This window comes from Chlamydotis macqueenii, chromosome 1 (assembly GCF_036417535.1).
Source record: "Chlamydotis macqueenii isolate bChlMac1 chromosome 1, bChlMac1.mat, whole genome shotgun sequence".
In the NCBI taxonomy this organism is placed as follows: domain Eukaryota; kingdom Metazoa; phylum Chordata; class Aves; order Otidiformes; family Otididae; genus Chlamydotis; species Chlamydotis macqueenii.
The window spans coordinates 41245946-41269308 of NC_141556.1; the positions used below are offsets into that span (position 1 = coordinate 41245946).

Here is a 23363-nt window from a genome sequence, read left to right on the forward strand (position 1 = left end):
AGTCACATGCTGCCTCAAAAGTATTACATTGTTCAGTTGCTTTGACAAATTGTTAATCAAACTATTAATATATCACTTCAAAATGAGTACAATGAAAAGGATGAGTGTGTATCAAAAAACAAAGAAGAGCTAAGGTATATAAGAAAACAGGATTTTTAAAATATTCTAGAGGCTTCCCAGTAAAAAGTACTTTGCCAAAAATATTTTGGACCAACAGCACTTGGTGATTTGAGTTTAACCAGAAGAAAAAAAGATAACTTGTATAATAAAGCTAAGTATGCTTTTCTAAATTACTGCTAAAGAGGCATATTTTAAAGATATTTGTAGCAACAGACTGACCTGTTGAGCTTGATGATGCTGTGCATATGGCATTGGTAATGACATTCTCCAGTTTGAAGATGAATCTAGAGGTGGTGTATGAGGATTGCTTCCACTGTATGGTATGTAAGAGTCCCCATCCTAAAATTACAGAGAATAAAAGAAAAAACAAAAGGACAAGAAATCATAATTGGTTTTTATTCAGAGTGAAATTTTTATAAACTCCTGCAACCTATGAATTTTAAAACTATTGAAGACAAAATTAATTTATAATTACCTCTTCATCAGAATCTCCCAGGCTCCCTAGATCTAGGCATGGCACCCTGCAGAAAGTTAAAATTATTTTAATAGCAATACATTCTCTCATTTTTCAATTACAGTAAAAGCAAACTGCCTATTAGCTATTATTATTAATTCCTTCACAAAAAAATTCCCTGCTATGAACAGTTTCACTACAACTGGATGTGGTCTACTTGGCAAATCCCTATTAGCCCTTCTTGCTTCAGCTCAGGAACTGGCCAGTGAGCTTCTTCTCTTCCCCAGTTGCAGAGTACCCCGACAGTCCCGAAGGAGCTGCTGCTGCAACAAGATCATAAATCAGGGATTCCTTATTCCTGGCTTCTACAGCAAGTCGGTGTCAACAACCCTCTATAATCAATCACCAGAGAGGCAACAGGGAAGCAACAGCTCCTGAGGATGCAAACCCTCCAAACTTTTTGGAAGAGATTAACACAGGGGAAACTAACTACACCTCAGTATTTTATTCTGCTTAAAGAAATGAAAACATCTCCAACTCATCAAAGCTTCTCTGTGCCTTCTGCCTTTATTCCAGGTATACTCCGGAGCACCACGAATACATTTTTTTTTATATTTTCCCACCAATATTTCCAAACAACCCTATTATAACAAGATTACTTCTTGGAATAAAAGAGCTCTTTAATTTCCAACCTTTTTTTCATTAGAGAATGACTGTCAGTACTCAGAAACTGAAGTTCTTTGACTTTGATATGAACAGTCCAAGGTCATGGTCACACATACTTGTAAAATAATGTAGAAAGATACATTGGCTGTAAGGCATTTTAGTAAACAAAAAAGCCTGAACTATCAAACATGGTTCTTGGAATAGCAGATGTTGCTTATCTGCTGAAGTCACTATAAGGTTTTAAATTTTATAAGCACTGTGCAAAACTTCTCACTGCTTGTAAAAACCCTTCACAACAGTTCATTTTACTGTAACACCTGCAAACAAGGTCAATAGTTAAAAAATGTTTTTCTCTTTTTGCAGACTATTATATTAAAAATATTCAAGAAAGACTAAGTATAAATACGAAAGTTCTAAGTACAACTATACTGTTAAGCTCAACCAAATATAGACCAAATTAATTCAAATGTAAATAATGCCTCAAATATTCTACTTTAAATATAAATCATAGAAAACAAACCTATGGTGATAAATTTCATGGAACACTGAGTTGCATACCAACACAAATGCAAATGAATTGCATTAATAACACACAATTACACAAACTGATCAGAAATAGAAGCAGACTTACTCTGGTGGGCGAGGACCGTGAGTAGCCCGTGTATCTGGTCTCCAGCCCTAAAAGAGTGACACGTTATTACATACCTACAGGGATCAGGATTAAAATACATAGTTCTCTCTCTCAACTTCCCCTGGAATATTTAAAATCAATGCCTCAAAGCATCTGTCTGACTTATTTGACTGAGATGATACTAACAAAAGGACAAAACAAAAACTTTTCATTGAAAGTTGATTCTTATAGATCATGAGACTAAAAGACTGAATATTCATCATGACAGAAAGATTTCCAGCCATTAAGAATACAGAATTCAGATAGTATCCACATCAGCTATTAATAATGCATTAAAAATAATCCATGTTTTTGAGACTTTGTACAGTCACCGCTCACAAGATTTTAGGTCACATCGTCCTTGTTGGTTGGGAACCAACCCCTCAGTCAACCCTTAAACCAAAACCACAATACCAACAGCCAGCTGGCTCACACGGAGCTAGCTCATACCCCAAAGAAGTCCTGATATTTGGTGTAAATTTATCACTTCTGCTTTTTTCTTTTAGTATAGCAGCACCTGATGATGACTAGGCAGCTTGTGCAATCACACTGTTTACAGATATCCAAACTCAACTAAGCAAGAACATAGCAAGAAGAAAAGACTCGAGCCAAAGCTCCATCTACCCCACTACAGCTTTCTGAAAACGGCCAACAGCAGCTCCCTAGGAAAGACTGTATGACTGGGGCAAGCACATAGTAACAATTCCCCCAAATGGTCTCCCAGTCTGAAAAAAAGCGTGGATGCTGTGAACCAGAGGCAGAATCTTGGTTTTCACTCTTCAGCTCAGAGATCTCAGCCTCACAGTCTGAATTGAGCAGACATCCTATTTCCAGTGCTGACCTAACACCTTTTCTGATTTGAGAGCAGTCATAAAACTGTAACCCTTTTCCTGCCACACACCCCTGTAGCCTGCTCGTGAAAAAGAAGTTCGCAGTTCAGCAACACTACCCTCTAGTGACTTAAAAAAAAAAAAAAAACAAAGTTTTTTTTTTAAAAAAGTTCCCCTCCAGGAGGGTCACACATAATAAACACCACCACCTTGTGGTCAAATACGTAAAAAACAGTTAAGAGATCTAACACAATTTAGTCTTAAGACTAAAAAGTAAACAAAAATCATCCTGAAGACTGTCTGCATTCACGAGGTGAAGCATATAGCTTCAATATAATTTTAATCTATGATTTATTTTTGCAAGCCACCAAGAATGAGATGCACTAGGGAGTCTAAATTTGGAAACTGAGGAGCACGAGAAAGAGAAGAAAAAAAGGAGTGAGAGATTAGAGAAAAATGGGCATTTCCTTTCTTTTACAACCTACACTAAATTCCCCAAGTGATGTTGTTGTATATAGGTATTTCATTCTCAAAAAACTGGTTAAAAATTAACATTATAAAATTGATGTGATATCGTTCACGAAAGATCCTTCCTCATTCCAAACCAAACAAAAAAGGAAAACAGCAATTTGGCAGTCAAACGGCAAGAATTCCTGATGTGATCATCCAATAAGGAAGTCAAACAGCTGCTTGGGGGCTGAGGGAAGATTATGAATTAACTTTACTTCACAGGCATAAAGTCCACAGTGTCTGTGAGAAAAATCAACTGTTATTAAAAATATTAATATTTATCTTAGCTCTAGTAAAAACACTGGCCCTCAGAATCCAGGATCGTATTTGTACTAATCGGACTTTCGAAAGTTAGCCTGAAAGTTTCTGCTACAGTGATCTTGTGAGGGTTGCACACCTAACATCTCAAAACATAGAAATGTGAAATGTAAAAACCTCCTGAAGTATGATTTAAATATTTGGCTAAATGTCAAAGTAAGGAGGGAAAACAAGCACAAGCCTTCTGTTAACATACCTGACATTTCTTCTCCCTCAATGACAGCTGACTCTGCCTTTGAGGGGATGCAGCAACTCCTTTAACTTCCAAATCCATGCAAATTCAATGACAGCCTTCAGAATAAACTGAGAAACAGAAAAGGCTATGGAGAAAATAATGTGTTTTTCATGTAAGTACTTCTGCAAATAAACATTATTGAATTAGAAATATGAAATGTTGCTAGCTTCCCTTTTTCACCACCTCTTAATTTCAGTCTTTACTAATGCTTAACCAGGTTCCTGTTCAAATTTGCATCTTTGCCTCAAATTTAACTCTTTCTTTTTCCTTTACACTTTTCTTGATACCTCCTCATACCAGCATTACTGATTTGCTACCCCTTGACAACATCAAATATTTTCTGCTCTTCACTTACAGCTGCTGCCTGGCTCTCAGCTACATCGTGCGCTGGGACCAGGTATTTTCAGGAAGACGCAAGGCATGCAGTCAGCCTCCAAGAGCTCCAGAGCGATGTTTTATCCTTATGTTCCTCCTTCCACCCAGCCAGTTTTGAAACAAAAACCTATCACTTATTTCCCAGAAATCAGACATTCCGTTTTCAACTCGCCATCCACAAAAGCTGACCCCGTTTCCACCTACCGAGCGGGTTTTAACGCCCAAGTATCCTCTCCTTTACCAAGGGCCTAGTCGGAGGTGGCCATAGGGCAGCTGGCCGGACAGGAGGGCCTTCCAGCCGTACCCCCTCTCTCAGGACCCTTAAATGAAGAGCTGCTGCCTTCACACGCCCTCAAGCCTCTCACTGAAATGCAGTACCCTCCCAGTTAAAGGTGTGAGGGGAAGAGAGCACTGTTGCATTAAACCCTTAACACGCTGGAATAACTTTATCGCAAACAACAATGCTGTAACGGGAGAAATAAACGTTACGGGCTCACGCGCTGCGTTCTCCCGGGAGCGCACCGGGGCAGGCCGCAGGAGAGGCCCGGGCGGGGTCCCGGCGGCGTCTCTCTGTGGCCGGAGCGGTCTCACGGTACAGGCCGCGCACGGCTAGCGGAAACGGCCCGCCCCACGCGTCTCCATGGTAACCGCGCCCCGCCGGCCGCCCTACCCCGCCGCCACGGCCGCAGCCTTAGCGGGCAGAGGCAGTTCCCGCCGCCGCCCTACCTGCCCGCCACCGCCTCCGGGGCCTTGCCGGGTACAGCAGCGCGGAGGGACCGCCCCGAGCCAGGCCGCGCACGGTACTCTCGCCAGCTGCCGCCTCAGCTGAGCGCAGAGGAGGAGGAATCTCCTGTGCTCCCCAGCTCCCCACGCCCCGAGGACGCAGCCCGTTGGCGGTGCGGCTGCGCGGCCGAACGTCCCTCCCCGCGCTCACCCGCGACTGTGGCGGCCCGGCTCCGCAGGCCCCGCCGCACCCGCGCGGGGCTCCCGTTCCTTCATCCCCTCTGATCAGAGGCTTCGACATTAGTTTCAATTAACTTTAATTATCCTTATTCATTATCTCACGGGATAGCCCCTATGCAATAACGCCTTTTTAAAACCGTTCCAGTGCCAGTTATTTATAAAAATCAAATTGTGCCCAAACACCCGTTCCAATTCATCCATTCTGTTTCGAGGAAAAAAAAAAAAAATCTGTCACCTCTTGAGAAACCCTGCCTTTTTGGTCGGTTTTCCAAAGTTAGGCAAAATCACAATTCCTACACAATAATGAACAATTCATTCCGTTTCAGTGAGTGACACAGTAATAGTTTAAGTCCCTTTAACTACACTACATCTCCTCCATAAAAATAAATCCATGTGTTATTTTCCCGTAATAAAAAAAAAAAAAGATGGCAAAAGAGTTCAGGCATTATAACTGGCCTATTTAAAAGCTATGCAATTATAAAACAGAAAATTTAACAGCATTGTACTGTCAGATCTGCCTCTAATATAATTCCTGTCATTAAAGTGTGGCAGTTCCATAGGCATGTGTGTTAAGCAAACAAAAAAAAAAATGAGTAGAAAAGAAAGGTACAGACAAAAATTATTCTGGCAAAGGAAATCAATTGTTTTCTTAACACCAGCCTGAAAAAGCCACTATCAACTCGGCATAATACATTGAAAAAAAGAAACCCGCAAGGCCCACAGTTCTTCACTGACACATAGCCTTACATCTATTAACAGATTATTCTCTATTAACAGATCACTATTAACATCACTATTAACAGATGTATTAAAAAGTGTATTACAATGAATCAAAAGGCCAGATTCTGTTGTGTTAAAATCAATATGAAACAGGGATTCGGTACTAATGGGTATCGATCAATTCTTAGGCAGCTGTTCAATTTAACCAGTGACAAGTGGGAAAGAAAGTGATGCAGTGTAATGCATTAAGGTTAAAATTGACATACAAAACTATTCATCATTCCTATGGAGACAGCAAACTCTTTCATAATTACTTTTAAAGTGTCTGTGGCTAAATTTCTCTCTCCAAATAAACTTGACTATGAATGCATCTCTAAGCCTTAACCCATACTGCTTTTCATTCCGCCCCAAGTAAAGTTTTCCACAAAGAGCTAAATTCATCAGTGCATGCTCTTTAATGAACTCAAGAAAGTCACAGTTCCAGTGGCACCATGCTTACTAGTTACAAAACACTTACAAAACATCTATTCTTTATAGTCTTAATTACAAGATATTCTAATATTTCAGTGAAGCATCAGATATAATTACAGTGCATTATATACAGAGTACAGAAATATTTTTATAGGGGAAAAAAATAAATAAAAAAAATATGTAAACATCCCGAGTGAAATTCTGCTGCCACTGAAGTCAGTCACAGAACCATCACAGATAGGAGCACAGGCAGTATTTCACCCCTCAAATTTTTAAAGCATATAGCAGTGCACATAACTTCATTCAAAACAGTTTAAAGTGCATACAACATTATATAAAAAAAAAAACAGTTCATAAGCTTTTGAAAGTTCAACATATGCAGATTTCATTCACATCTATTCCGTCTCCTCAGTCCTATCTCTTCTGATTCAACGGCATCTTTGTTTATCATTTCTTGCTCTTCTGCCACATCTGGCTCAAACCGATGTACTTCACATTCATCATATAATTCATGCTCTTCTATTTTGTAATCACTATCAACATCCTCAAGCAAATCTTCATTACTGTCATCGTCTCTGTCATCCATTTCTTTCTCTTGAGAGTGTCCAGCAAATGTCTGAATGAGATCTTCAAGTTTCTCATTACAAATGTGGCTGACATCTTGTAATTCACAGGAACAAAAAAAAAAAAAAAAAAAAAAAAAAAAAAAAATCAAAGTGAAAGCTTAAATTACTAGAAAGGCTTCACATTTCAGGATCAGTTCAGAAGTAGAATATTTAATTTTTATTTCTCTCTTTTATTAAGGCTCAACTAATGCAAAAATTCCCCAAATTTCTAGTGAACCGTTCTTAACATTTATGATTTCTCTTGGACTCCTATGCACCTCTTGGAAGTCTCCAGCTGAAACTAATACAGAATTTGCTGGTCAGTATATTATGCAAGCATTACCCATAGCCTCAGAGTTCCCTGTCTGGGAATCCTCAGGCTGAAGTTAGTCCAGTATTAACTGACTGCTCAGGAACTCACTTTCAAGAAGCCTATTTTAACAAGGCAGAACATGACTGTGTGTCCTGTCCCAGTTCAATGCCTTTTAGCACCTATTCTTAAAAAACATCTTTATGGATCAAAAATGTGAAATTAGATACACCTCAAACAGGAAGAATGGTACTCCTCCACAATAAAATTAATTACACACACATTACTTAAGATGCAGGAGCTGAACAATGTTACAGTAACATATGTTTATTATTTTAAATATAAACTACTTCGTTATCTTTCCTGCTGGAAATCAAAGTACCTTTCATTTTGTTTTCTGATTTATCCAATCCACTTTCTTTCATCAGTCGTCTAATTGATTGGAGCTGTGTCATTATTTCATCTTTCTGCTCACAAGCTAAAGCATTAACACTAGAAAAAAAGACAGATGTCAACAGCTGAAAGATTATCTTGAGAGTGACTGCTTGATAATAATGCACAAGATTGCAGTATTTCCTCCCATGGATCAATACCACAGTTAAGTTAGCAACACATTTACGTCAAGTTTTCATTTGAGAAGTTTCTTGAGAAGTGGGAAGCCCATCACATACACCTACTGAATAAACTAGTCACCGAATCCTAACATTGGAGCCCCAGGGGCCAAGGTTGAGTAGTGACTACTGTAAGAAACAATTATCCAAAGTAATTTTACTTTTAGTACAAGGCCTAATACATAACTTCACAGTTTAGAGGATTTTCTCATTTATTTCAGATTTTGTTTACTCTCTGTCCTCCCTCACTACTAGAGATTTGTTCGGCAAATTGGTCAGTGAATTTGCTGCTTAGTAGTTTCAGCACATATGAAAATTATAAGTACACTAAAGGAACAATCATGAAATTCTGCATGTTTTAAACTAGGCTTCATGAAGGGCATCAGTCTACACAAAACAGACTGCAAGGATATTTTTATTTCCAGTAGATGGCTAAGGCCCTAGCTTCTTAAGAAAAGGACATCTCTAAAATTACAAGGAGGTTGTATTACTTATTCCCTTGTTACACTACAACAGAGAAGTTTTATTTCCCCAAAACACACACAATCATTTAACAGGTTCATTTCAAAACACAAAAAGAAGCAGCTATACCTTGATAACTAATTTTGTCTTCTAATTATATCAAAAGGAAGAAACTCTTTCTGCTCCCAGAAATCTAACCCCCACAAGGACTTTCAAATGCTACTGGATTAAGTATTTTTTCAGTATTAGTCTCCTTGGTCAATATTAAAATTTAACTTGTTAAGCCACAGTAATGTGATTGTTAAGTCTGAGCTTTTGCATTTATGTTTGGTCAATAAGAAACGGGAGGTTTCTCCAGAAAGACTGCCAACTGCACAAGAGGTATTACCTCCAAAAAGGTACAGAAATAATAAGTAATTAAAGAAGGTTCCTAAACACTGTTTCCTACCTGTACATAAGGAACATTTTAAGAACTCTTTGTTAACATTTTGGAGAATCTCAATTTACAGAAAAAAAATACTAGCTGAGATGTTTTACAAACACTCACCAGTTTGACAGTGGATCCAACTGAGTCAATAAAGAATTTAACATTTTCTCTGTCTGTGCTAGATGCTGCTCCAGTTCTAAAAGCTGATGCTCTAACAAAAAAAAAAAAGAAAAAAGAAAAAAGCAGAGGAAGGAGAAATGGGAGAGGGGGCAGGAGAGAGGGAACATTGTAAGAAATGTACTTACAATACCAAAAGGATAGTAATTTATATTTTTGGTTGGGCAGATGAAAAAATAGGAAGGTTTTTTCCCTATAAAATTCTAGCATATGAAAAAGGGAGTGGTAGGGAGTGGTGGGGGTAAGAGCAGAAGCCTTACTATGTGTGAGCAGAAGGCTTTCCCATCTAATAACCTGTCTCCAGTAGTACCCAAACAGAGGATATCTTGGTAGAAACTGAGTGAGAATGCGTCTCTCACCTCCCCAGCCCCAAAAACTAAGCACTTCCAAGACTCCCTGAGGTATAAGTAGTGTATTTATATTTAATATACTGTCATGAACTTGCCCACTCACACCTTGCAACTATATTCAACACTTAAGGCACTTGTTGAATTGAGAGGAGTAACTCCTCCTAAAATACTATTAAACTTGGATGAAAGAAGAATGCAACATGCAAGGGTGGTGAGTAGGCAGTGTAGCAAATCATTGCTGAACCTGATTACAGATCTGGTGTACAGGGACACTAAAAGAGGCTGCTAGTTGTTTAATTAACTAAAAATGCGTCTACACAAGGGGCTAAAAAAGTATGGAAACAGCTCAGCTTTGATGTGCTGTAACTTTTTCTCCAAAGGATAGCCCACTTCTTGGCACATGCAGAACAGACTGAATCACACAGTCAAGAGTACTCTGTATCGTGAAGAAAAAGATGGTATCATTTATTCTGTCTCTTCTATAAACATTTAATGTTTTTGACAGGTCTCTAACTTGGCCCAAAAATTCAACAATCTCTATAACTATTTATCCATACTGTTCCACTCTCAATACACTTGAATTCTAAAGCAGATCATTATATCCTTTTTAAATACCCTATTAATTCTATTCAGCAAGTTTGCCAATGACACCAAGCTGTGTGGTGCCGTCGACACGCTGGAAGGGAGGGATGCCATCTAGAGGGACCTTGACAGGCTGGAGAGGGGGGCCCGTGCCGACCTCATGAAGTTCAACCAGGCCAAGTGCAAGGTCCTGCACCCAGGTCGCGGCAGTCCCAGGCACAAATACAGGCTGGGCGGGGAACGGATTGAGAGCAGCCCTGAGGAGAAGGACTTGGGAGTGCTGGTGGACAAGAAGCTCAACATGAGCCGGCAATGAGCCCCTGAGGCCCAGAAGGCCAACCGCATCCTGGGCTGCATCAAGAGGAGTGTGGCCAGCAGGTCAAGGGAGGTGATTCTCCCCCTCTACTCTGCCCTGGTGAGACCCCACCTGGAGTACTGTGTCCAGTTCTGGAGCCCCCAACATAAGAAGGACATGGACCTGTTGGAGAAGGTCCAGAGGACAGCCACGAAGATGATAAGAGGGCTGGAGCACCTTTCCTGTGAGGACAGGCTGAGAGAGTTGGGGCTGTTCAGCCTGGAGAAGAGGAGGCTCCAGGGAGACCTGATAGCGGTATTCCAGTACCTCAAGGGGACCTACAAGAGGTGGTGGATGCCCCATCCCTGGAAATGTTCAAGGCCAGGCTGGATGAGGCTCTGAGCAACCTGATCTAGTCGGGCACGTCCCTGCTCCTTGCAGGGGGGTTGGACTATATGACCTTTGAAGGTCCGTTCTATGATTCTATATCCTATTTAATAATCCTACTCTACTGAAGAAAATTGAACAGGTCTTAAGTGAAAAAAACCATCAGATATTAAAAGGCAGAGAACCATACTACACTATATTATAGCTGTTTTAAAGAATATTACCATCTGGAGTTTTCAAACAAAGCTCTAACAAGTGTTTCAAATATACATAACAAAGTGTTTTTTTGCAGATTCCTAACTGCAAACAAGTAACTTCAAAGACTGTTCTTATTTAGCTAGACTGCATCAACGAAAATATGTAGCTTTGGTCCAGCAGGAAATAGGCATTTTTGGTTAACATATGCATTTTGAATGGGTCTCTTACCTGTTTCTTTTGCCTTGTCTTCTGTACTTTTTTCCTTTTTGGATAGACTTTCTTCATGTGACTTCATCTTTAATAAATACAATTGTGTTAAAAGACTTCATCACTATTTGTATATTAAAAATAAAAATGCATTTAGAAATTTGCTGAAATAGCAACCACAAAAATGTGCTCCATTAATTACACTTTTATTCTGCCATGCTGTCGTAGCTCAGCCCCGATCAGGACCAGACTACGCAGTCTCTCTCTCAATCCCCCCACCCCCTGAGAGAACAGGGAGAGAAAATATAAGGAAAAACGGCTCGAGGTTTGAGATAAGGACAGGGAGAAATCCTTAAAGTTACCGTCACGGGCAAAACAGACTCAACTTGGGGAAAACTATTCATTTATTACTACAAACAGCAGGATAATGAGACAGAGAACAAGATAACCTCCATCCACCCCTCCCTCTTCCCAAGCTTAACATTATCTCTACTACCTCCCCCCCCCCCCCCGAGCGGCACAGCGGGGAAGAGGGAATGGGGGTTGCAGTCAGTTCATCACACGTTCTTTTACGCCGCTGCTTCATGGTCGGGGGAAGAACTCCTCACATTCCTCCCCTGCTCCATCGTGGGATCCCTCCCACGGGCCACAGTCCTTCGTGGAACTGCTCCGGCGTGGGTCATCTCTTCCACAGGGTGCAGTCCCTCTAGAACAGCTGTCCCAGCGGGCCCTCCACAGGCCACAGCTGCCTTCAGGCATCCACCTCCCCCAGTACGGGGTCCTTCACGGGCTCCAAGTGGATCTCTGCTCCTCCGTGGACCTCCATGGGCTGCAGGGGGACAACCTGCTCCACCATGGTCCTCACCACAGGCTGCAGGGGAATCTTGGCCAGGAGCCGCATTACTCCTCCCCCTCACTCTGAACTGACCTTGGCGTCTGCAGCCGTTCCTCACAACAGGCTGGTAGATGTCTCTCAGGATCTTTTTTACATCTTATTCACTTCTCATCTCCTCTCCACTTCTTTCAGCCGGGCTGGACCGAGTCGGGCCCAGTCGGCTGCCTGGCAAGAGGCCAGAGGGTGAGGCCTGCAAGGCCCATAGGCCTGCGCCTCCCCCTCTGCACCTCTGCCCCCGCTCAGCTTCTTCACATCTTCTCTCTTTTTTTTTTTTTTCTGTTTTCCCCTTCTTAAATATGTTATCACAGAGGCGTTATCACGGGACATTCTGCTACCAATCAGCTCGGCCTTGGCCAGCAGCGGGTCCGCCCTAGGCCCGGCCGAGTCCACTGAACAAAGGGGAGAGACTTCTAGCAGTTTCCTACAGAAGCTACCACCTTAGGCCCCCCCTCACTAACAAAACCATGACACATGCCTTCTTCCTATCTTAAACTAACACTTCTGATTAGAGGCAATGACAACTTGACTGGCAAAAGTTGTAAAAACAAGCAGTTGCTATTTCAACTCCAGTTTTCAAAAAAGGAGGAAGGAACCTTCTATGTTACTGGATCCAGTCTCCCACCATTAACTAGGAGGAAAAACTTTCTTAAAGTAATAAAGATGCTATTAGAAAAATACTTACATTTAAATCCCACAAGTGCAAGCGTAAAGAGTTGTAATGCCCAAAATAATGCTTTCATGATGTTTAAATCTTATTTACAACCTAATTACATTTATTTTAAAAACCAAACTGGTCAGCCTCTACATTCATCTTGCTAAGCTGTTGTATTTTTTTTCACATAGGAGATGATATGAAACTGACTATGGAAATGAAGATGCTATCTCCTGTTCAGGTTTAAGGTTTTTTTTCCCTGAAGGCAAGCAACAACTTTCCAGGTGCACTCCCAGCATTGCAAGTTCTGTAATATCTCTTACTATAATACATACCAGGACTGATATTTAAAAAAACAAAAACCAACAATTAATCCTGTGTTCCACTTTCTTAATTTATTAATGGTACAAAAGGTATCACATTTCATGGATAAAAGCCTATGTTGCAGCTGCATGACCAATAGACTACTCCCCAGTCTAATTGCTAAGCTAAGACTACTACTCTGCAGGGGTTATCCATCTCCTTCCCATACTCAGTCTCATTCTGAAGAATGAAAAGGAAGTGAAATACTGATGAGGCTTAAGTTACAGCCTCAGGTAACAGCACTGTTTAGGTTCTCAGATTCTTATTTGAGGTCGGGGCTGGGGCAGGAGTGTAGGATTCTCACTTCTTTAAGTGTCTAAAAAAAGGTAAGTCAGAAGCCTTCACAAGGAAGAATCAGATATGCTGTAATTTTAACTTTGGAGCTCAGAATCAGGGACATTTCCTACTAATTTTAATGCTTTTCTTATGGCTTACCTTAAGAAATTTGTATGCTGCAAACACTCCCACTCCAAGAGCATACAACGGCATGAGGGTGAATGCCAACTCTCTACCATTTCCTCTTGTTCTCTCACTCTTTATCTCTTTTTCCATTGCGTTTCTCATCTGCTGAATACTCTGATAAGTAGTTCTCTCAGAATTTCCTGGATTCAGGGGAACTTGATGAGCTGTCTGAGTACTACCTTAAAGAATTAAATTGAGAGAAAGAAGACAAAAGTTAGAAAGGAAATTAAGAATCCAATTAGTTTCACATCTGGAATTAAACAATTTTCTTCTGTGTGATCGTTATTATTCATTACTCTTCTAAGATGGTGTGGTCAGCTCTGCATCCAAAGTTACGAAACAACAAAAAAAAAAGTATTTTAATTACTCTTTCATTAACAGAATGCAAAGCTATACCTAGGTAGCAGAGACTGTCAGACTATGTTTCTATGTTTCTTTAAGATACAAGTTTTAAGTTTCTTCCTTTACAGTAATATTGGCAAACCCATGGCAAACTACAGAAAGGTAGATGTAACGAGAAACAACTTAAATCTTGAAATTAAAACATACTCAGAGAACACAAAGAAAGGAGTTAAACTGAAACTGAATTGTCTAGTCCTAGGGAAAAAAAAAAAAAACATTTTGCTGAAATATATATGCTGTGTTGCTGCTTTTGTTATTTTGACAATAAATTCAGTGTTATGTGGATATTCCCACAGGCTTAGAAGGGCTGTACCTCCGCAAAATCAAATATTAATCAGGAAAAGATTACGAAATAGCAAAGAGATGCGACCTTGGAAGTCTGAAGTATTTTTGCATGTAATTTGCCTGCCAGAACAGGGACCAGATGAAAGAACTGCCACTTGCACTGTTTGACTTAAGAATTAGTTTATTTGGTAGTTAAATCTGTGGTTCATGGGACATGCACATGAGAAACAGTGCTATCAGCTAAAGAAAGCAGATACAGAGACAGACAGCAGGTGACTGCAGGAGTGTGAAGTTTTACACTGATGTCTCAACTGACTGCCTAGACTTATATTTTCAAATCCCTTTGAACAGTTAGGTCATCATAATTTAATGTATCAGAACTGAGTATGGGTAAAACAAGATTCACATTCCAGAAAAACTCCTAAACAAAAGACGATTACCCAAATCACTCCTTGCCAGTTAATACTGAAACAGTGGCGTTTCAAGAATTTACAGTAACATAACTTGAGTGTGCAAGAGACAGCCACAATCAGGTAGAGAAAAAAATTACCATAAGTTACAACTCCCAGTGAAACAACTGTATTTGGAAGAAGCTGCAGCCAAATAAGACCAAAAAAAAGAATCTAATTCTGCTAACATAAGCTGGTACTTTGTGATAAGAGATCTCAAACAGTGTTTTAGAATTATCTAAAATGAGTTAGCCAGAAAGTTTTTCAGACCTCCAGGGATGACCCTAGCGATGCCTACTATCAGCTCTGCAGTCAGGTCATGCCAGGCATTACTGCATGCTCTTCCATGCGTCATTGATCAGCTTGCAACATGCGCGCAGACCTTCTATCTGTATGTTTCCTCACTGGAACTTGAAACAGAACTGGACAGTTAAACAAAAAATTAAATGCCCTAGCTGATACAGGCAGAACTCAAGCTACCTTCATCATTTAATGCAAGTTCAGGCAGACATTCTTCCTTCAACACAGGCAGTTTTAGACTTATTAAAACTGCACTAACTAATCAGAAAATCATGTTTTATCTCACATATAGTTTTCCTCCTTTCAGAATGTTTCCCATTGATTACTAGTTTTAAGTTTGTCCTTACTTTCAGTTCTATTTTTAATGTAAATGAGGAGATTTACTGAAATATCTAATAGCACAGACGACCAAATTTCCACAGGTCATGCAAATAAGAATGTGGTCAAGGGAAACAACATCTTCCTGGCATAGAGGAATCCTAATGGAGTCCAGTGTCCTGGTTTATCCCACAGAAGAAACAGCAGAGTGATACTGGCCAAATAAAAGAAAAGAAGAATCCAGGCAGGTGAGCACAGAAGATCTGCCTGAAATTTATTTTACACAGTGGTGGGCCAATACATCAGTAGAATCAGAGGGATGTGAAGTGTTGCTTTTTTTAAGGTTTGGTTTTAAAAGAATTTGATCTATAGGAAATGACAGCCACTATATAAACTAAAAGTTATCAAGCAAAACAGGTCAGGCCTAGAGCTTACAAAGCACACTAAGTTTGACATCAGCTGCTGGGATGGGAACATGTTAGCAGCTCAAGTCTCACTTTTTCTGCCTTCGAAAGGTACTCCCAGGGAAAAGCACAGACACACAGTTTAGAGGATTGCAGCAACCACCTACCCTCTTGGTTTACAATGCGTTGGAAGGTATCATCAATGAATCACAGAGCTACCTCAAGAAAGCAGGCTTTTTGTTATTTTCCAAAACAAAAGTGGACCTTTGGACCTTGAGGTAAAATCCTCAGCTGACACTGCTTAACATACATTTACACCTCTCAGGCTTTAACAGGCAGTAATGTCTCTAGCCCATTCAGTGGTATCTTTCCTAAACAAGCATCCTAGGCTCTTTCCAATACACTACCTGACAAATCTCACACAATTCTGTGCTAATGTTTACGACCAGTAACACTCGGCTTCCTTACTGCGATTCTAACACGTGCAGTGGTTTTCTTCTTCTCTGACCCCTCACAGCTGCTCACGTTAGCGCACCTAACTGTGCCCCTGCAGCCATTATTCGTTAAACTGCCCCCATAAGGCTGGCTTCCAGTAACATGGTGTCATCTGCATTTAAAAGTCATTTTCTTAAGAAAACACAGAGAAAAATCAAACCAGCAATGAACTAGAAAAGCAGAACATTAAAGAGGGAGAGGAGTGTTGTGAAAGATTAAGGCGAGGAGCTCAGGCCACACACAGGCCGGCTGGGAGCCGCTGGACGAGGCCTCCCCGCCCACAGCCCGCGTACACACCCGGCGCCTCCCGCCAGAGGCAGGCAGCCGCGGCACAGCCCTCTCCGTTCCGGTGGGGCTCCATTCGAGCCCGTCCCAAACTGGGGTCGGCTCCCAGCAGCTCCCTCCGAGAGCCCCAAACGCGGCGCGGCCTCGGGCACCGCCACGGCTCCTACCTCTGCGGTGTTGACGGGGGTCGTAACGGCCGGGGCCGGCCTTACCGCCCTGCAGCGACCGACCCGCTCGCCCGCCGCCTCCCCCGAACATCCTGGGCATGACGATGAAGACGCAGAGCACCAGAACCACCGAGATCACCACCTGCTGCGGCCCGGACAGCACCATGGCCGCCGCCAACCGATCCCGCTCCGCCCCGCCGCCGCCGTCCTGCCAAAGAGCCGCCGCCCGGCGCGAAGGAGAGGCGCCCGCGCGGATTCCGCTCCCCTCCCGCCGACACAGCGCCCCCCGGCGGGCGCCGGGCGTGGCGCCACGCCGCTCCGGGGCTCGGCGGGTTCCATGGCGGAGAAGGTTCTGGAAGAGGCTGGGGCGGGCGGGGAGCCCTCAGGCGAGGCCCCGGCAATTGGGGCCCTTGTGGCCGGTGCTGAGGGCGGCAGCTGGGTCGTCGCCTGCCTTACCAAGCATGGTGGACAAGACCTTCATAGAATCATAAAATCACAGAACAGTTTGGGTTGGAAGGGACCTTTAAAGATCATCCAGTCCAACCCCCCTGCAAGGAACAGGGACATCTCCAACCACATCAGGTTGCTCAGAGCCCCGTCCAACCTGGCCTTGAAGGTTTCCAGGGATGGGGCATCAATCACCTCTCTGGGCAACCTGTTCCAGTGTTCCACCACGCTCATTGTAAAAAATATTTTCCTTATATCAAGTCGGAATCTACCTCCCTCTATTTTAAAACCATTACTCCTTGTTTTATTACAACAGGCCTGGCTGAAGAGTTTCTCCCTATCTTTCTTATAAGCCCCCTTTAGGTACTGGAAGACCACTATAAGGTCTCCTCAGAGCCTTCTCTTCTCCAGGCTGAACAGACCCAACTGTCTCAACCTGTCCTTAAAGGAGAGGTGCTCCTCTGGTCATCTTTGTGGCCCTCCTCTGGACTCACTCCAACGCATCCATGTCCTTCTGCTGGGGGCTCCAGAGCTGGATGCAGTACTCCAGGTACAGAGCAGAGTAGAGGGGCAGAATCACCTCCCTGGACCTGCTGGCCGTGCTCCTCTTGATGCAGCCCAGGATGCAGTTGGCTTTCTGGGCCAAAAGCTCACATTGCTGGCTCATGTTGAGCTTCTCATCCACCAGCACTCCCAAATCCTTTTCCTCAGGGCTGCTCTCAATCCATTCTCCGCCCAGCCTGTATTTGTGCCTGGGACTGCCCGACCCACGTGGGGTGTCATCAACGTCTCTGTGTGCATCTACAACAACCTCTGTACCCAAGTCCAGCCAGCCGGCAGCAATATGCAGTACATGGGAGGGACAGGCCTGGGGGTGCACTGTTGGCTCTAGAGCCCTGTCAGGGGTGATAGGACAGCAGATCAGGGTCTCTTGCTGGTCCCTGAGTGAGGCAACCAGGATGGTGTCACTGCTTTGTGTTCAAATATCATCACGTTTATGGATAGCAAATGCTGTAGTGAGTTGAGTCAGTTGTAGACAGGTGAGTCCAGAAACAACAGGCATGCAGGATGAGGATGCAATGACATGGGCGAGCTGAAGGTGTTCACATTTCACCCCAAGGAATTTCCCCTTAGGAAAAAACAGTCGTCCAGCAGCAGGACTGATACAGAAGAGTTAGCTCTCCATCAAAAGCAAGGATATGAACTGCAATACCAGAGCTGAAGGGGATTTTTGGTGGCAAGGAAGAATCTTTGCTTGTCATAACTGAAACAAATCACATCTGAATTTTTTTGCTGGGAAGGGTTAAACAAAACTAAAGAAGGTGCTGAAGAAATGTATGTTTGATGTTTAGTCTGCTTTGTACAATAAGTGATGTTGTGAGCAATGAGCAGCTAAAAGATGAGTACCCTGAGGAAGTCTTGGGAACGTGCGCATAGTCAGATACTGATGGCAAAGAATGCCATTTGCTTGGGTGGATTTGAAGCCAGAATGGCAGATAAGAGGGTGTAACCTTGGAAGTGAAGAAGCTTGGGAAAGACACCATACCCAGGCTGAGTACTCAGGAATAGGAAAACCAGGAAAAAATATAAATAAAGGTATGCATGTAAAAATATGGTTAGAAAAAAACTGAAGGCCTTAGTGAGGAAACAGTATCGTCAGCCAGTGGAGTTATTGTAAGATCCACAGAGAGACTAAGAGTGAACTGAAATGTATGAACATCAATAAACGTAGGCCATAAAACACAGGATCTTTTACCTGAGACATGAAAGTAGGTGCTTTAATGATAGAAGCAGCTTGCTGAAAAACCATTATGTCTGGAAGACAAATACCAAAGACCATTCATATTCAGGAATCAGAAGTTATGTTAGCAATGACATGCTACAAAGTAAGAAGTAGCAGTTACTGGCCAAACATTGACATATTTACCTTGTGAAGCTGTCTTCATAAAATGCTGCAATGTGTATTTAAATCTTTACTGTAGGAAGAGTAAGGATTTGTTTCTGGAGGCTCTCGTGGAAGTATTTAAAATATTTATACATCTGGATCAACAGTAGCTGTGCATTTTTACTTTGAATTAGTTTTTATGTACCTAATAGAAAACTTTAATGACCTGTTCAACAAAAAAAAAACCAAAAAAAAACAAAAAAAAAAGTTTAATCTTTAATTAATTAATGTGACAGTAATTTTTTATCTGAAGATAAAAAGTGCATTTCAAACATCTTTTCAGTTGCTAGCAAGTGCTCTTGCAAAGTTAATTTTCAATAGTGAAGAGGGAAAAACCTTGTCTAATGAAATTAATTCATATTTCTGTACTGCAACAGGAAAAGTCAATGAAAATAAAACACAGGTACTTACCTAAATAAGGGAAAGTATTTCTTTGTGAAACTTCAGCATGTGATATCTGTCTGTACTTTATTGCCTGACTGGTTTTATCTGATTGTTTAAGATCTGGTTGTAACAACATTGCACAACTATTTCACCTTTCATGTTTTGCAGACTTGGGATGCAGCTTTGGCAAGGACAGCAAGGGCATGGGCAAATAAATGCATTTTTTGCACATAACATATACCTAAGTAAGAAACATCAGTACCATCCTAATTTCCCATATGTTGGAGAGAATATTTGTGTTGGAAGTCGTCAAGCGTTCTATGTTGCTAATGCCATTAAATCGTGGTATGATGAGGTCAGATTCTATACTTTCACAGTGCAGAAATGTACTAAGGTTTGTGGTCATTGCATTCAGGTAAGAGTTATCTTTGGTAAAATATCCTATATAGTGCCTACCCTGTGAATCAGTAGTGGCTGCAAATAATAGAGTTGTATGTATAGTTTGTAGTGACTGACAGCTTAATGTCTTCTGTAATCTCGAGCAATGACTGTACTGCTGGTTACCCCTGCACTCATTCACCTCTTTCTCTTGTGTAATAATACATTCTTCTTGTCCATAATATTGGCCTCACTGAAAGCCTCACTCCTCATTTCATTCTATCAGTACTACATGAACTTTATAAAATAATCATTTCAAGTTCTCTAGCTGCAAAGCCACAGTGTTCTGAATTCTGTAAGTTTGGAGATGCTGTTTGAAATAATCACAGTAATTGCAGAATGTCTGTGGGAACTCCTCTGTAGAAATTGTAACAGAAGGAGAACATCCAGAGAAAGTAAATTGTATTCTCTACGAATCTTGTAAAAAAGGAAGGGGAAAAAGTGTCAACAACCGAAGAGGCAATTTATGATACAGTTCTGATTTCTCAGTGATAATTCTGACAAACTTAATTCTGCTAAGAAAGTAAAGCGTTTCTTTGAACACCTATTATTTTAAATTGATTTATTCTTTTCCATGTTTAAAAAATAAGCTTTGCAGTAGAATTGGTTTCATCTATGACCAAGCACATAATATTTCACTGATGTAAAACAGAATCATAGAATCATGGAATGGTTAGGGTTGGATTTTAACGTCAAGTCAGATCTTATCTAGTAGAAGTGACTCTTTAATTTATTATCTCAGTATTCAAAGATGCTTAGACTGCTCTCTGTGCAAATTACAGGTGAAAATCCTGTGCAGTATACTTACAGTGAAACTGTTACCAGGCACAACGGTAGCTATGAGGTTCTTTTTGAGTGGACTTTGGATTGCAAAATGAATATACTTCAAGTTACCAGAATAATTTACAAAGCACTTTCTGTTTGGGACTTTTTGCACCTCTTTTTCTGTCTTTTCTCACTTTCTCATCAGTGTTAATTCTTGTTTCCTGCCCCTGGTTCTATCTGTTACAAACTCAAGAGCAAGACTGAAGTTTTGCTTTTTATTGGGCAATAAATCTTTGGAAGATTAGAACTAGATAATATCTCAATAAAGTATTTCTTATTTTTTCTCTGGCATAATAAATTATTAAAAGTTACATAACAAAGTGGTTCCTAGCATCTTAAAATTTGCTGTTCATTTTTATCTGCGTAGAATTCTGGAGGTTTTTGCACATTTCTCTTTGAGCAATGTTCACTTGTAAGCTTTCTTTCTCCTGATTAAGATTGCTTGCTTCTTTCTTGTTAGACATAGTTAAGTTGTATCAAAATATTAATGTATTCAGACAGTATTTCAGGCAGGAATACAAAGGAAACTAATCACTGGAAAAACAAGCAGAGTACATGGGCTAAACACCAATGAACATGTAAAAGTACATGTTTCTTCAGAGCTGCTACGCAAAGACCCTGCATGATCCAGAAGCCATCATGATCTTGAAGGCTCAGACACAAAATTGAAAAGGAGTAAAATTTACAAATCATCAGTGGATAGGCAGTGTAGATCTGCTAAGAGAACCACAGCACAGAAATCTCAAAATGGTAGAAATCTCCAAAAAACATGAGACTGTTATGTAAAGGCCCCTGAAATGCTTAGTCTTTAAGGATTAAACATTAAGATCCTTTTCTAAGAAAGGTTATATCTTCTGAACATAACCACTTCTTGCAGTTATGGTTGAAGAGATGGAACTTTTGGGGATGTTCAAATACGTTTGTCAATTTGAGGCCTGTGCTCTTCGTGCTGGGGAGATACTGAGAGTAATCCACCATGTCTTTAAGCTTTCTGGATGCGGAATGTATGATCATCCAGGTGTTCTATGTATATAGTTAAACATTTTTACCTTAATTCAGTACAGCTTATTATACACATTAATCATATGCAGAAAGTATAGGAAGAATCTCCAAGAAAAAGCAGAGGATGCTCAAACTGTGACAGTAGCCCATCTTCTCTTAAGTATGGCAGATAACAGTGATTAGTCTGAAAATGTGCAGTGCTTTCAGATTTAAGCTTACAGCAGGATGTCACATATGTTACTGGACATTCTTCTCAACCATCCTAGTGAGCTTTCCCAACTAGTCATTTATTTTCCTAATTGTTTTCATTTACCTAGTTTCTTTTTCTATTTTAGCTCTTCAGTTTCTGCACCATAGGCAAAAAGTCCAAATTAGAAAAACTGAACACTCGCTCACATTTCAGTCTAATTTCTGAAAATCATGGCTAAAGGCAAGAAGTGTAAACACCCTGGTGAATCCTGAAGGGAAGACTAGCTAGATACTGTGGTGATTTATCACTTCGCAAGATACTGTATCAGTTGCAGCTACCCAATTACTAGGTATTGTATGCATTATGTGAATACAGGGTGCTGGGACATTTACAGGATGTCAGAAAACTCCTAACAGTTTCTGGAGTCTTCACAGCACTGTCAAGGCAAGCTATCAGTCTGAACTGGATTAAGTGGATCCAGTGAAACACTGGTGTCTCACGTTGGATGCTAGCATTGTTTTTTTAAGGTACCAGGTAGGGTTTGCACTCATCAGCCCCATAGAGACATAGCAGAGGACCTCTGTTTGAGTTACAGCTTGTTCTGAAACTAATCAATATTTCTGTATTTATAACATTGTCGTAGTTCAGCCCCGATCAGACCAGACTACGCAGTCTCTCTCTCACTCCCCCCACCCTCCGAGAGAACAGGGAGAGAAAATATAAGGAAAAACGGCTCGAGGTTTGAGATAAGGACAGGGAGAAATCCTTAAAGTTACCGTCACGGGCAAAACAGACTCGACTTGGGGAAAACTATTCATTTATTACTACAAACAGCAGGATAATGAGTCAGAGAACAAGATAACCTCCCCCCACCCCTCCCTCTTCCCAAGCTTAACATTATCTCTACCACCTTCCCCTTCTGAGCGGCACAGGGGGGAAGAGGGAATGGGGGTTGTGGTCAGTTCATCACATGTTGTTTCACGCCGCTGCTTCATGGTTGGGGGAAGAACTCCTCGCATTCCTCCCCGCTCCGTTGTGGGGTCCCTCCCACGGGCCACAGTCCTTCGTGGAACTGCTCCGGCGTGGGTCATCTCTTCCACGGGGTGCAGTCCCTCTAGAACAGCTGTCCCAGCGGGCCCTCCACAGGCCACAGCTGCCTTCAGGCATCCACCTCCGCCAGTACGGGGTCCTTCACGGGCTCCAAGTGGATCTCTGCTCCTCCGTGGACCTCCATGGGCTGCAGGGGGACAACCTGCTCCACCATGGTCGTCACCACAGGCTGCAGGGGAATCTTGGCCAGGAGCCGCATTACTCCTCCCCCTCCTTCTGAACTGACCTTGGCGTCTGCAGCCGTTCCTCACAACAGGCTGGTAGATGTCTCTCAGGATCTTTTTTACATCTTATTCACTTCTCATCTCCTCTCCACTTCTTTCAGCCGGGCTGGACCGAGTCGGGCCCAGTCGGCTGCCTGGCGAGAGGCCAGAGGGTGAGGCCTGCAAGGCCCATGAGGCCTGCGCCTCCCCCTCTGCGCCTCTGCCCCTGCTCAGCTTCTTCACATCTTCTCTTCTCTCTCTTTTTTTCCTGTTTTCCCATTCTTAAATACGTTATCGCAGAGGCGTTATCACGAGACATTCTGCTACCAATCGGCTCGGCCTTGGCCAGCAGTGGGTCCGCCCTAGGCCTGGCCAAGTCCCCTGAACAAAGGGGAGCGA

At 41.9% G+C, this 23363-nt stretch overlaps 2 protein-coding genes across 3 annotated transcripts in view; both read right to left on the reverse strand.

Annotated features, from left to right (window-relative positions):
• The window catches only part of CAPS2 (calcyphosine 2), a 29628-nt gene extending 24617 nt beyond the window's left edge, over positions 1-5011 (reverse strand). The window contains exons 1-5 of one of the 2 annotated variants that reach the window (XM_086740043.1): positions 4905-5011; positions 3765-3859; positions 1872-1918; positions 596-641; positions 340-459 (exon numbers count right to left, since the gene is read on the reverse strand). In XM_086740043.1, coding sequence (XP_086596169.1) covers positions 340-459; positions 596-641; positions 1872-1918; positions 3765-3842 — 291 coding nt within the window. In that variant the 5' untranslated portion in view covers positions 3843-3859; positions 4905-5011. Of the gene's footprint in view, positions 1-339; positions 460-595; positions 642-1871; positions 1919-3764; positions 3926-4904 lie in introns of both variants that reach the window. The other variant, XM_086740042.1, reaches the window with a different exon arrangement.
• A 1286-nt stretch (positions 5012-6297) lies between these two features.
• CCDC107 (coiled-coil domain containing 107) lies at positions 6298-16637 on the reverse strand. Its single transcript, XM_086749516.1, has 6 exons — positions 16421-16637; positions 13289-13494; positions 10965-11031; positions 8868-8958; positions 7630-7739; positions 6298-6992 (listed from the first exon to the last, which is right to left on the reverse strand). Exons 1-6 carry the CDS (start codon positions 16584-16586, stop codon positions 6718-6720), a joined length of 915 nt encoding a protein of 304 aa, XP_086605642.1. The 5' UTR covers positions 16587-16637; the 3' UTR covers positions 6298-6717.
• Between the last annotated feature and the right edge of the window lie 6726 nt (positions 16638-23363).